This window comes from Macrosteles quadrilineatus, unplaced genomic scaffold, assembly GCF_028750875.1.
Source record: "Macrosteles quadrilineatus isolate MER2022 unplaced genomic scaffold, UCM_ALF_1.0 Scaffold_9__3_contigs__length_116548681, whole genome shotgun sequence".
NCBI classification, from domain to species: Eukaryota; Metazoa; Arthropoda; class Insecta; order Hemiptera; family Cicadellidae; genus Macrosteles; species Macrosteles quadrilineatus.
Genome location: NW_026542602.1, coordinates 37474373 through 37489714, shown reverse-complemented (window position 1 = coordinate 37489714; position 15342 = coordinate 37474373). Strand labels below are relative to the sequence as shown.

At 31.5% G+C, this 15342-nt stretch overlaps 1 protein-coding gene across 2 annotated transcripts in view; it reads right to left on the bottom strand.

Annotated features, from left to right (window-relative positions):
• LOC129002398 (guanylate cyclase 32E-like) overlaps window positions 1-15342 on the bottom strand; it is a 124369-nt gene that overhangs the window by 77807 nt on the left and 31220 nt on the right. For both annotated transcript variants that reach the window (XM_054430174.1, XM_054430175.1), the window contains exon 2: window positions 9153-9271. In XM_054430174.1, the coding sequence (XP_054286149.1) occupies window positions 9153-9271 (119 nt within the window). The remainder of the gene's footprint in view (window positions 1-9152; window positions 9272-15342) is intronic.

Below are 15342 nucleotides of genomic sequence, written 5' to 3'. Positions count from 1 at the left end.
TCCAATACCTAATTCATGTATTAATTTGTATTGCAATTTATTTCCTATTTAAGTTAGGTTATTCCAGGAAGATAAATGGCCCTTTTTACCATCCTCGCAATATCTCGACTAAAGGGAAGGTAGTTTGTGAAATTTTTAGTTCAAAGGTTTCATTTTCATTTCAGAGCCGCAAGACTTTAATATAAAATCAGCTCTCTTACTCTTGAAGATTACCTAACACTTACATTTTAGCTCATCTTTTACTTTATATATATATATATATATAAAAAACATTAAGCTTATAAACATCTAAAATATTGTGAAAAATATACATTTTACTCTTGCTCATCAATGATTAATTTTCAATTTAACATAGGCAAAATTTCACTAGCAAATATTTTACATGAACATCCTTATGCAGTATGCAGGGTATGCTCCTCTTTCAATAGAATTCCATGTAAACACGTTTCAATATATACAAAATAAATGTCAACCCTTTAGATTTCATATCAATGGAATAATACCAAGCAATTTAGTAGCTGTTATAATATATTTGTAAATGGAAATAAAAATGACTATCCATGGAAGGTTTATCATCAAATTTACAAAGGTCTTGGTCACGATGTCTTTTGTTTTCTCTTTTACGTCAATTTTAATGCAAGTGTAAAAATAAATACTGATTTTCTTTTCTTATGTTTTGAGGGGGTCCTTAGCTCATTGGACAGTACTAACATAAATTAGGATAGTCTATGCTCAAAATGAAAAGGTTTAAAGAAGAAGCATTTGCTTCTACTAAAAGAGAAAAGAAAATATTTGTTTCCTATCTGTTTTCTTTTAAACCCAATTTCTTTTACTTTTGAGAAAATTTATATGTATAATTAAATGGAATAACGCCAAAGAGTGCATAAAATTTATTTGAGCGACTGTATGAACAACTAAAAGAACAACACCTTCAGTATTAGTACACTCTTTACAGTGTACCCTTAAATACGTTATATACGAATAATAAACTTTGATACTTCTTATAAATTATAATCTATTCTTTGGGAACATCCAAAAAGGAGGTAAAATCTAAATTAGTTCAACCGTTCAACTAAAAGAAGGCTTGAAGAGAGAAATAATTGTGCGTGTAATACTTTAAGTTAAATTCTTCTTAGACTCTCAACAGTTAAAATTCTTGTCAAACCCATGATATGGAAACTTTCTCACTGATCCAAAGTTTATTAACTTGGAAACTTTGTTCTGTCATAAACTTGTTTTGTTCCGGAAGTTCATTAACACCTATATTTTTGACGGGTTGTACGAGAACATTTTTATTAAACAGCCGTGTATCTTTAAACATAACGTGACTTTTTAATACGGTACAATGTACCGTATTAAAAAGACACGTTATGTTTAAAGATACACAGCTGGCATTAGTTTGATCTCCTGTCAAAGCCTTTTGTGTGTTCTAATTCTATAACTCAATAATTTTAATTTCCATGATCTGTAAAGCTTTCATGATATAAAAACCTTTACTGTATTACCACCTAACCTTCTTTTTTTACCATATGTGATAAAGTAAGATATATTTTGATAGATATAATTAATATAAAAACCATCAAATATTTTCAAGATATTAATTACATCTCAAACTGAAAATATATTCAGACTTTGGTCATACGAATTCACATGATTAAAACTGCATCTGTATATAAAACATAGTAGAACACAACACAATTCATTTAACCCGTATTGTGGTCTAAACTTGAGGGTTATCAAAAATTCGACAAATATATATATAAATTTAACTTAGTATTTTTGTTTGTAAGTGTATATTTTTGAACCTCACATTATGAAATATCTGTATTTTTAAGAAAAACTATACGAATTCGGTTATGAACATATGATTGACAAATTTTTGAAGTCCGTAAGCCTGACATCTGTCTAGCGCAAACCTAAATTGAAGGATACAATTGGCACAAATACACACCAGGTGGATCATAAAAACACCATTGACACATAATATAGTGGAGGTAATAGTCAAATACGAATTGATTAATAGGAATATAACGGATTTGAGGGGTGCAATTTTTTTAACAGAAGGTATAGAGAAATCGGACTAAAGCGGTATAGTGATTTGGAGTGCAGAAGTATTAGATGATGGTAATATAGAAATATAGTTGAGGTCACATACGAAATTACTTTCCGGATAGTATACCTGATCTAAAGTATACTACTCGGAGAGCAATGTGAGCCAGATGTCAACAAGCAAGTTAATATTGAGTTTTACTCCTAACCGTGGGAAGCTAATATCTTGGAACTGACCGATTCAATATTACGAGAGCGCTCTAAGTCCTAGAAGTTACCAAGAATGTTATCAAAGTAGCCTAGATACCATTGCTACGTCTACTGCATATAAATAACTGTTCATGTATTTATTTAGCTGTTTACTCTTGTATTTGAAAATACATAAACGGATAATGTTGTGTAACATTTTGGTGGTTATTATAACTTCCTGAAATATCCTATGTGAGATAATTGTTGAATAAAATCAGCAGTTTTTTTACTTTTTTAAAGTCAATATATAAGTAGCCTACGAAAACTTTTCGTCAGTTTTAATTCCAGTAGTTGGATAGAAAACTATTGAAATCAAAGGGTGCACATTAAGACGATTAAGCGCATATTGGAAAATTCAAGGTCACCTCTGGTCATTCTAAAAAACGTATAACACAATGAAATGTGCCTATTGATGATATGTCCGATTGTATGTTTTTCCATTGCGTCATACTGATATCGGTTTGTGTGTTTTACTAATAACTGTTCATTGTATGAAGCATTGTCCAATTGTTAGAAACGGTTAATATACGTAACATGCAGTGTAAAATTCCTTTTCGTTATGTTGTAAGATAAACTGATGTTTCTAACCTATATGAAGTTTCTAGGCTAAAGTAGTTATTTTTATCCGTAGGGTATAACCGAATTAACTAGATTCAAGAATACTAGCTGTGAAATTTTCCTTGATCAAATTCGTTTACTGATTTGAAACAGTTTCGATTACAATGGTATCTTACTGTTATTCGAGTGCATTTTGCTTCATGTTTTAATCAATATTTTACCACGACGATCCAACTTTGTACTAATAAAAATAAAAATTCTTTTGAAGTTTGACAGTATGCCAATTTCTTTAGGAAAATTCGTTTTTTTATTTGCACAAAAAAAAGAGATAAAAAGTAAGTGTAAATTACAAAGTTGTTAAAAATTACAAAACCTGTATAATGATGTACCACTTGACATATGTTGCTGTTTAAAAATTATGAACAATGGGCATTTTAAAATTTTTGAAAATCTATTTTTTTCGAATTTTTATTATTAAAAAAACCCCGTTACTTTTAGCATATCACAGTAAAGCTAATTTCACAACGAGCAAGAAAATTCAACTAGAATAGGGCTGAGGGCATTGGTATAAGAAACACAGAGTATTAAAAACATATTGATTTTTTCCAAAACAACTGCCTCCATTTTGAAACGGAAAAAGATAATTAATTTATGTTTGCATTAAAATGTTTGTCTAATAAATACCTTTCAAATGATGTATAATATGAGATATTTTTACGTTTGAAAATTCCGAGATTCGAACTAATTACCCTCTGTTTTAGGCACACCCTGTATTGGAAAAGCTTTAAAAATATTTTTACGTTATTCCTTGGGGTCGACTTAGCGGGAAATAATTTTATTTCATACTTATACGTTACGTCGTTTTCCTGTAGTAAATTTGAGACACCTTACGTGGGACACCCTGTATACAAAAATGAATAAATGGTGTTTTTGTCCTCTGGGGATATCAAAATGAAAAAGTAAATCGGTCCCAGGCCTAGGTCTTACCATCCCACCTACGTTAATAGCTACTTCCCTATAGGGAAAATTCGCTAAAAGAGTGCGGCAAAAGTAAGTAACTTAAATGCAGCAATTAGCAACTTAACTTGCAATCAGGACAAGAAAGTCCGTTTTATAGGTAACTGTAGGAAAAGTTAATTCCCTGTCTCCTAATTTTACTACATTCGTTAACTACGATATTATATCGCCTGAGAAATTCCAATTCTTTTAACAACAAAACACAGGGCTATTATAAATTATACCAAATTATAAATAAACTTAAAAAGTGCCTCAACGAAAACATAAGTAATATATTGAATGCCCTGGATACAGTTTATTTAAGTAATTAAATATTATTTCATCTAAAGCATATTGTATCAAACCGAAGTGGCAAAGATATCCAAAGCATCTAGATCATTCCTAACACATAAGTTTGTGTATTGACACACATTTATCAGTTTCCATAGTCTATCGAGACAGTCAACTGAAGGATGTATGATTCACGACCAACAACCGGAGAAATAAATCATGTTCATTGTGTTGGAATACAATACCATATTTTTAATATAAAATATATCATATCGTTTTAGCGAAATTCCCTATAGGGAAGTAGCTATTACCGTAGGTGGCATGGTAAGACCTAGGCCCGGGACCGATTTACTTTTTCATTTTTATGTCCCCAGAGGCCAAAAACACCATTCATTCAAATTTTTATATGTATAAATTCAGCTTTGGTTGAACTATGCGGGAATGCGTGTCATCATTTCTGGTATACTACAGAAACAGTCTGGACCTATAGTACGTTTTCTGTGCTAATGGATACATATTTGCGTACATATTTCATCTTGGGTTTCCAATACTCACTGGCAATATTCCATTATTTTCACAACAAGAAATGAACCTCTATACTATTTGTGAATCCGTTTGACTTCTTGGGTGAATTATTTGTTTAGTAACATACGGTAAAAAAGTAACATATTTTATTTGTCATTCTTGGAAAATAATAAACACACATTTGTTTATTGGTTAATCTTCAATATGTTTCCATTGAAAATTGCATTGCATGATATTTCTTACTTATTATTTTGAGAATTGTTCTTAAGGACTCAATTGTATAAGGAAACTGAAACCGGTTAAACCGGGCATAGGAAATATTCAGCATAGCATCATTCTTTGGGATACATACAGTTGTTGAACTAATTTAACACCTAACGTCATAACTTGAGATAAAGTTTAATTGTAAAGAAAAGTTATGAGAATCGGACAAACAAATTTTAGTACGGAATGTTTTTTTATGTAATACAATTGACAAGTGCAATACACAGTATTCATCAAGTATGCCAAGATTTAAGATGAATGCACTGATTTACAGTATTTGAATCATGAATCAAAGTAGGTTAAAACCCTAGGTTTGGACAATGGGAGTAATATTATTGTCAGTGTTCTTACAGTGTGAATTCGTCTTGAAATCGTGTTTATCTTATAAATACAGTTAAGTTGCTCAATGTTTGTTATATAAATTGTTTAACTAACACAAATGTAAATGGATGAAACACATGTTTCTTTTGGAATAAGTAGGCCTACGCAATAAATAATTTTAATTAAAAATTTCACCAAGAAATATATTGAAAAAAAATTTAATTAGCCTTTCTAATCACATCTCAAAACATTGCGAATGGTTTTCAAATTATATTTTCACAGTTTTGACGACGCGTTTGCCTATAGATCGTCAAAATTAACAAATAGTAGTATATTTCATCACTAGGGCGTAAAGTAATTACAAACCTCCAGCAATTCAAGGTTGTCAAGGTTATCAAGGTTGTGTGGTAGGCGTTCTGGAAATAGGTGTGATAATACTTTGGTTTCATCCCTGACAAATTCACAAAAACATATAGGAGATTTTCATTTAAAACGTCAATACATCTGTGTTTTAGAATTCTACTATCGTAGACAGACAAAGATATTTGTAAAAGTAATAATTTCTTAATATAAATATCTTCAATAAACGGATTGGAAATTAATAAAAAAAGAAAAATTACAGGTACTTGTTAACAAAGGAACCCAACCGCCTGCCATTTCTCTTGCAGAATATGATGGATGAATGGTGTAAAACGTGTCATGTAACTACAGTAACCATATTATTTATTTCTGACAATGTACGAGTATAACACTTTTACTATAGAGTTTCGGCAATTGAACCAAGCATAAGTTATTACGTTTTACTTCGTCTTATAAACACATAGAAAAACTTAACACACACAGTATAAGTAAAAGCAAAAATTAGGGGAAACACTGATAAGGTGATACCCACAAATAATTCACCCCTCCCGTCAACTTCTAGTTGCCTCTTATGCAAAAGTAACAAGATTCGTCCCAAAAATTCAAACAGATTAATGCTGTTTTCCGTTTATAGTGTTTATAAATTTTTGTCATATAAAGTTCCACCAGCATGGACACAAAGGAGACTAAAATAATAAGAGGAAACAATAATTAAACACATATTGATAGCTAAACATATATTGTAAATATAAGGGTCAGAATAGAATTTTGGAAACCTTAAAATATTGCATGTTAACAAAGGAGGCCAATCACCTACCATTACTCTTGCAGAATATGATAGATGGATGTACGATAGAAACTGTGTCATGTAACTGCAATAACCATTATTTATCTCTGACAATGCTTAACCAGACGCTACTTAAGCCTAGACAATTTCAGTCGTCAAATAAATTTAGAAATAATATAATGTCTGAATTCTGATGCCAAAACAATTCTTGATTCTCAGCTAATCTATGGAGTACACGCGCTTTTCAACCATCTTTTCAACACAGTATCTACAGAAAAGTCATTGTGGTTTAGATGACAATGAATCATTCTGGCTATTGTTAACAGACAATTGTTCAAAATGTGAGTTTGAGGTACTGTATTGTTATTAATGTAAAACAGTTTCGCGGATCTATCATAGCCAGTACTAAAAGAAAACATTTGGCTAGGCTACTTGTATTATTCATATGCTGTACTTGTCATAGTATTAGGATTTTATGATAATGAATGTAACATATGAGTAAATAGCTGTTGTTGAGGAAAGCAATAGCTTGGAATGATCGTAAGGAGAATTACTTGTGTGGGAGCGAGCTCGTCTATTGTTAGAGCGTGGGACTTTGGTCCCTGAGGTCCTGGGTTCAAATCCAGCCAATCATGATGGATTTTATAAAATTGATATTTTCGCAACCTCCAGAACTAGCCTGAGGTAGTGCGAAAGACGTTCCCAGGCTAAATGCCGAGAGGCACATACCAAGTTAGTACATACAAGACTAAATTATGACCTTACAAATACTAGGGGGGTGAAATGAAATCAAATAGGTGTCATAATAATATACAATAAAAAACTGTGTACATAGCAAGATAAAAAATGTGTATAAATGATTACTAATATACTGGATAATTTATTTACATTATTAGCAACGTGGGAAAACAAATACTAGAATAAAAACAATAAACAACGAAATGAAATGATTCCGATAGAACGACAAGCAATTTTGAGCTTTAAGAGTATCCAAATGTATGTCAGCCTAATTCCAGGGTTATTAGTGGTTTACTGAGTTACAGGGATTGATGTGATTAATGTTGATGTTAATCAGTCCTGAACCAGGCGTTAGGTGAAATGGGGTTGATTGGCTATAATCATTAATAAATTGAATTTTATAATTTAATATTATTTACAATGGAGTTATTATTTAACACATTTAAAAATCGAAATTTAAACATAAGTTGCATCTCAATTAACATAGTTATGTTCTCAGATATACAGGCAGGAAAAAGTAATTTAAATTAATGATTTCTTATGGCCAGTAGCAAACTTTGATAATATTTTAGCAGCATCACCTTTTGGTTACTCCCCTTCATTTATCGGTTAATTTGTCCTTTGATTAATTCAGCCACACCGGCGCCTGCAAGTTTGGGCGTGTGGTGCAAAGTAACTTTACTGTCTGTGTACATCAACTTGGCACCAAAACTATCTAACATTGTTATGGGTTTCGCTTATACAACATTGTACGTACCACGTGTAACAAAGCTAAATATTAACATCATTTGATAGAGTCGAAAAATTAAGGTTAACTAAAATACAAGTTTAGATAGATTAATAGATTTACTAAACCAAAGGTTTCAAATACTGTAACTTAAATGTTGTATTTACTTTTAATAACGACCATTACGGTACAATCACAGCTATATACTAACACATAATTTTATAAAAGAGGAGTAATATTATTAAGGAGTAATTAAGGCATAACTAGTAATTAATTACCATGCATGCTGAACTTATTAGGATTTTAAAATAATTTAGTATTTTTGCATGTTTTAAAATGATTTTGAGGTAGATAACCGATATATAAAATACGTTTTCTAGTGTTAAAATAAGTTAACATAGTGACACATTTACTGGAATTAAAATTATTTTTTAAACACGTTCATTAGATTGTCCTTTTCTACATTGCCTTAGGAACTTTTGGATTTTATTTCAACAACTTGTGTTCATGTCAGTTACATAGTAATTTAATTAGGCTTTCGTGAAAGTTAGGTCGCTTTAGCCTATTGGTTAGTATTTTGTATTTCGGTACGTGAGAGGTGTGTTAGAGATCCGGCTTAACCCCAATATTTGAAATGGCGAGAGTTTGAGTTCTTTTTTTAAAAGCGTTCAATGTTCTTATATATAAAATTCCACTGGTGTTGAAATAAAAACAATTAACAATTCTAAGTCACCTCTATTGACTCAAATACACTCACTTGCCATAAAACCAATGATTTCCTGTACTTGTATTTTCCTTAGACCTTGTCTAAACACACCGTCGGGATTTATTTGCAATAAATTCATAACATCACTAAACTGTGCAGTTAATAAACAACGTATATAAGCTGATTGGAGTAAAGGAAGCAGGGCTGCCAACTTATGGGCTTGTTTTTACCTTAAACAACATGTTATTTGAGTTTCGTTTTATAAAAAAATATCCTGTACATCTATGTTAAATCATACTGCACCATCGTGCTTTTGGTCTTCATTGCTTTTCTTCAGTGATTCTTGGATTTATTTAATTGTTTCATCAAGCTTAGCTATTTAAAAGATCAGACGTTGAAATGCATTTTTCAGACATCATTATTTTGCTAATGTATATTGATTTTTGCTTCAGCCACGTTTTAGTTTAATTAATTGCTTTAGTGCACTATGTATGATTAAAATGTAACATTCCTGAATACATAGGTACTGTTAAAATTATGTCTGTACTGTAAATAAGTTGAATGAATAAATGTAAACCTACCTGTATATCGCCATACGCCCCTAAGAAGCCTACTGTGACGGCATCTCTGAAGTTATGAGCTCCGGAGCCTGTCAAGTAGTTGTAGAGAAAGCTATAGTCTCCTCTTTCACTCTTGTTTTCTGAAACAATTAAAACTTGTCAATGTGTAAAAATTAAACTAAGTAATCAAAAGCAGTAAAATGAGAGTTGCCATTTTGGATTTTGTTTTATTTAAAAACTATAAAGTATGGAGTAAATTTAGACAAAAACAAAAAGATTTAGATAATTGGAATTTTTAATACAAATATTTAATTACCGAATACCATTTTCATCACAGAATCATGTTTCAGTGCATTCTCGTCAAGTTATTTAGCTAACCAAAGAATTGCAGCTATCGTAGGAACTTAGATATTACATTCTATTCTCACGTTCGATAATGTGTATAGCTTAGAACAAACTATTTTATTGACAACTGCACCCACCGAACATGTAGTTTCGTGTAATGAAAGCAACATGATTGGAAGTATTATAGTTTTGGTTTTATAAACTGCAACTGTACAGTCGTTTTTCAATTTAGTTTTTAATAAGTAAGTTTCTGAACTTTTATAGCTATAAAAATGTTACTATGATGTATTGGGGAGAGCGAGCTGGTCTAGTGGTAGAGCGTGGGGCTTCGGTGCCCGAGGTCCCGGGTTCAAATCCCGCCAATCCCCAATGGATTTTATCCATGTGATAATGCCACAACCCTAGCCAGATAATAACACTAGCCAGAACTAATGTGTACAACAGTTCTGGGCTAGAAATGTCTTCCTAGGATGTGAAGGTGGGACAGAAAAACAAATTATGAATTATTGGAGTTTTGATTATTAGACTTCTATCCCAGTTCCTACGGATTATATCCAGCTAACCACATAACGCTTTTGGCAATGAGGTCAATGAGCGTAGTTTTATCATTCAAGTCCAACTTATCTTATGGGTCCCTCTATACAGCAAAAAAAAAAAAATACGTATTTGGAGATAAAGTGAACTTTATATTAGAAAGGTCCCTTCATTAAAATTTTATGGACGATAACATTATTTAAATTATGTGCGAAATGCATTAAAAGAAATTAAAATACAAAAAAGTAGGTCACAGGCTAATTTATAAATCGATCACTTTTCAATGAATATCTCACACATAATTTTACAACAATAGGCTTGACTGATTGTCCATTATATTTTTCCGCTGACACTAACGCGTATGTTACGTGAGATCTTTTCATCAATCATTTGCCTTATTAATCACTGAAAATGGTCGTTTCAATTTTTAACTATCCAATACTTGCATTACAGTATCACCATAGTGTATGTGATAAATTGTACTTCATGTTGATTAATCACTACTGTTTAGTTAGTTTCTGATTAGTGGACGGATCATATTACAATTCCAGCTGCAAAATTGTATTTTAATACCTTATTAATGCAGTAACTTTGTTGCATGCTGTAACGTTTTATATTTAAATTGAACAAAATATATGATACAGAATCTTTATTTGTCAAACGTAAATGACAAAAGTAGAAAGTAAACAAAACAATGTTTTTGTGGCCCATCTGATTAAATAAATTAAAGAACAGTATTCCAGCAAACAAAATATACACTCAATGTACAATATATATATATATATATATATATATATATATATATAATATATATATATATAATATATATATATGTTGTTATATTTCATTATTTCAAGTTTGCCAATGTTCTAAAGAGGTTATATGACTCGGAGGTTTACGCCCATTTTAATCTGCGTGTCAAACTATCAAATTAGTGCAAGAAGGTCTTACAGGTTAAGACAACTGCATCATGTATTGACAGATTTCTTGTAAAAAAGCTATCTGTTTGCATATTTCAGGACACTATGATCATTTGACGAAAGATGATATACGATGTTGAATTAATATTTATGAGCATTTTATTTGTTTACTTTTATTGTGACATTTAATATTAATTTTTTTGTATCCTTTGTTTAAAACCAACAAGTTTTGATTGCTTTGGTGTTTTTTTCTTCATTTTTACAAAGGTCATAAGTGTGTTCGATGTATTAAATGAATTTCTATGACTTATGTGAACGTAAAGATACATTTATGAAACTACATTAACTTTCAAAGGTCAGGTTTTCAGGCCCGAATCACTTTTCTAAATAACTTTAGAATATCTTACGCGTTTTACTATTTCTTAGGGGAAAAATATTAAAAAAAGTATAAGTAGACCTACGTTTGGTGCAATTATTATGCATTCAGCACTTATTTTTTACGAATTTTTACAAAAAAGGTTTACAACACTACGTCAAGATTTTCTTTTTTGGTTTGAATATAAAAACCTTTTGAAATGCTTTCTTTGTAAGACTTTTTCTGTTTCACTTTTTACTGAAGAATACATTAAATAAAAACTTGCATTGGGGAGAAACAAATTTATTCACTTTATTTTTACTCATTTGTAGAAAATTGATACTGTTGTTAAGTACATAATGGCAGTCGTCATAACGCTGCATTCAGTGACGTTATTTTGAGAAAACCTAACGAAAAGACTGTTAAAGGAACACGTGTACTTTAAGAACAAGATCAAGAAATACTCCATTCAAACTTTCTTTTAATGTGTTGTTTATTTAAAAGTATGTAACACCGATGTACCTTTAATCTATCACTACCTTTATGTAAGCTCCAAACAGGCTTAACCGACAATAAATGAGAATTCATTGTATAAAGTGATAAAATATAATATGAAGCCAAATTAAGAGAATTATGTGTAATAATCGATATAATGTATCAATGCATGTTTTAAAATTTGCAGACTGTTGCATTGTAAAATTTAATTTGTGTTATTTGACTTTCCTAATTGTATCTTGTTTGTTATCACTTACATCACAACACATACTAATTACAATTGCCAAGGCTACATCTAGAAACAGATATTGTACATTCCAAGTTAAGACAATCTCAAGGGAAATTGGCACGATTACCAATTTACACCTGAATACCTCACCTATATAACCCCTCCCCCCTCCATCTGATATAGTACCATCGCAACAGAAACCTCATTGAATTTGTAAATAACCGATTCTTAATTAACTTATAACCATTATCAAGGAAAATCTACACTTTGATATTAACGCCAAATTTAAGACAAGTTACCTACTTTAGTTGACTTACTTTTAAATTCATCAAGTCAAGGCTCAAAGATTACAAGATTTCTAATACAAAATGAACAAATAATTGTGTTTTTTAAGGATTTTTCAAGAGTAAAGGAGATTTTAAACAAAGATATCCTATAATTCTTTTCCGATTACTATGCAAGTCTAAACCGTTAACTTTATCTGATGTAATATGATTTTATAAACGATTTATTTCTCAATTTACTACCACAAATAATATTTTAAAACCTTAAACGTGCAGTTGTTCTATACTTTTAGTCACTTTTGCAGATATCTATAGCAACTTTTTGTTAAAAACAGTGAACCCATGTCCAGTGAAAAACGTAGACAATATTTTACGTTATCATAACTCTTTGTTATTACCTGTTTCGCTGGGTTTGTGACAAAGATTATTATTCATCCAAGTCCACAACATACGGAGTATAGAAAATTGCATTTATCTCATTGACAATTGTATTATGACTACGGTACTAATAATTGTGTGTGAAAATATATTCCCATTTTAGCAGACATGCAGACTTAGCAATATCGTAGGAACTTCATTAGTTTTGTTATTTAAGAATATTAGTTGAGAGAAATAATATTTTTTTACAGTATTAGTCCTTCAGCATTACTTAAAGAGTAATGAAAATTGCTGTTCACATTAAATCAGTCGGAAACAAGCGTTACTTTGTATATAGCCAAATTAATTTTAATGTAGCAACTTGCTACAGAGAGCCAAGACAAATATACTGTCATATAGTACTCATCACAGAGAGACTTTGATTTAATAACTCTATGCTGATGTATGTTTACTCCTTGTTGAGACGATGACTCTATGATTTGTAAATTAGCTTAGCTCACTCTCTTGTATTAAATATGTAGAACGAGATGGACGTCTTTTTATTAGACTTGACCTACAATACTTCTTTTGACATATACCGCGTTGCAACAACAAAACATCACTTCCAGAGGAATTCTTAAACAGAGAAACTTTCTCTGTCGGTATTTTAGATAACTTTCTTCGGCATAAGTTTACCGTTCCTTTACTTTCCATCCTTATTACCCAGAATAATTAAAACGAAGCAAATCCCACTTTGCATTTATTTAGAACTAGCAGAGTACCCGTCCTTCGTACGGGGTTGGCATATAAGTATCAAATGCTTATAGCAGTTATGAGTGAGGACATGGTTTAAGAAATTTCGGTTCTTTTTGAAGTTCGTTCGCTACGCTCACTCACCTTTAGGTTGGAGCTCGTTCGCTGCGCTCACTTTCCTTCAGGTTAGCTCGTTCGCTACGCTCACTTGCCTTCAGGTTAGCTCGTTCGCTACGCTCACTCGCCTCCAGGTTGAAGTTCGTTCGCTACGCTCACTCACCTTTTGGTTGCAAATTAGCTGTTGTCATAAATGTAAAAGAAATAATGCTAGTGCTGCACCCTGTTGGTAATCCTTGTAACTTTAATGCTATTGAAAATCATAGAACAGAACCAACTTGTTTAATTGAAACAGCTGTTAAGATTCATTAATTCCATTTCTCATAAGGTTAACATGGGAACCTTTGCTCCAGAGCCACTGGGGCGGAGCCCGGAAGGATTTTTGGGATAAAAATATGCCTATATGTTAATCGGGAATATGAGCTATCATCATGCCGAATTTCAGCCCGATCCGACCAGTAGTTTTCGCGTTTACTTTTCCCATACACACAGACACCACCTCTTTTAGCGAATTTCCCATATAGGGAATAAGCTATTACCGTAGTACTCATGGTAAGACCTGGACGCGGGACCGATTTTTTTTTCGTTTTGAGGTCCCTAGAGGCCAAAAACACCATCCGTTCAAATTCATATATATATATATATATATTTATATATTTATATATTTATATATATATATATATGTGTCCGTTAGCACGATAACTCGAGCAAAAATGATCCGATTTTGATGAAATTTGGTACAAACGTGTAAACCTACGTTTATTCGAACGAGTTCGCAATCCAGCATGATCGGACCATGGGAACGGAGGTTTACGGGGGGTTTTATGGGGTAAAAATAGGTTTTTCCTATTTTTTACCCAAAAAACATAAAATTTAGCAATTTCTTTTCAAACCATTTTGTAGAGCTTAAAAAAACAAATAATTTAGTATATTGAAGCGTTATTATGCGCCTAATGGTTACGGAGAAAATTCCAAAAAATTGTAAATTTAAAATTCCAATGTTATTCTTATGGAGAATAAGTAAACTGTTGTAGTTTGCTTGTTTATGAACATATTTTGATCAAATTTGAAAAATATTTTTATTTCTTACTAACTATTAACACTTTACAAAAAAAGAACAGTTTTACCCTCCCTGATGCAGCAAACCTAAGTACTTGTTAAACTAATTCTATTTAAATAGGGAATAAATGTTATATTTTTAAGTAGACATTTCAGTGTAAATCCAATCAGTCAAATGGAAATTCGCTTAGTCTGCAGGTTTGCTGCGGCGGGGGTATTTTATAATAGTATAGATAGATAGATTTACTGTACAATAGAGCTAGCTAGTTTCATTTACATCAAAAGCGTGATAAATGTAAGCTTTTGACAATAAATTTATATACTTAATACGGCAGGGGATTTTCTGTTACATTCTTTCGAGTCACCCTACACACAGCCGATTTTTTTACGATTGTTGTGTAATTTTAAAGCTTATGATCTAAAAAAGTGTCGAATGGTAACTAAAAGGGCTTCTGTTAGGGCTTCTCACCCTTAGAGTTTGACTTATATCTGATACTTTATAATTTATACTTTTCGATGAAATGGCGATCATACAAAGTAGGTATTTTAAGCCAAGTATGAATGGAGATGAGTGTATGATGAGTGGTGAATCTACAGTTAGTTTCAAAGATTCAGTGATGCTGAACAACATTCTTTACAACGTTTAAACGTGAGCATCTGATCCTTTAGTTGAACTGATTGTTAACAAAAGATTAAACAGTTTATGAAAATGGATTATGCAAATCTTTATTACTGTAACCTGTTAGAAGTAGGTAAAACACTC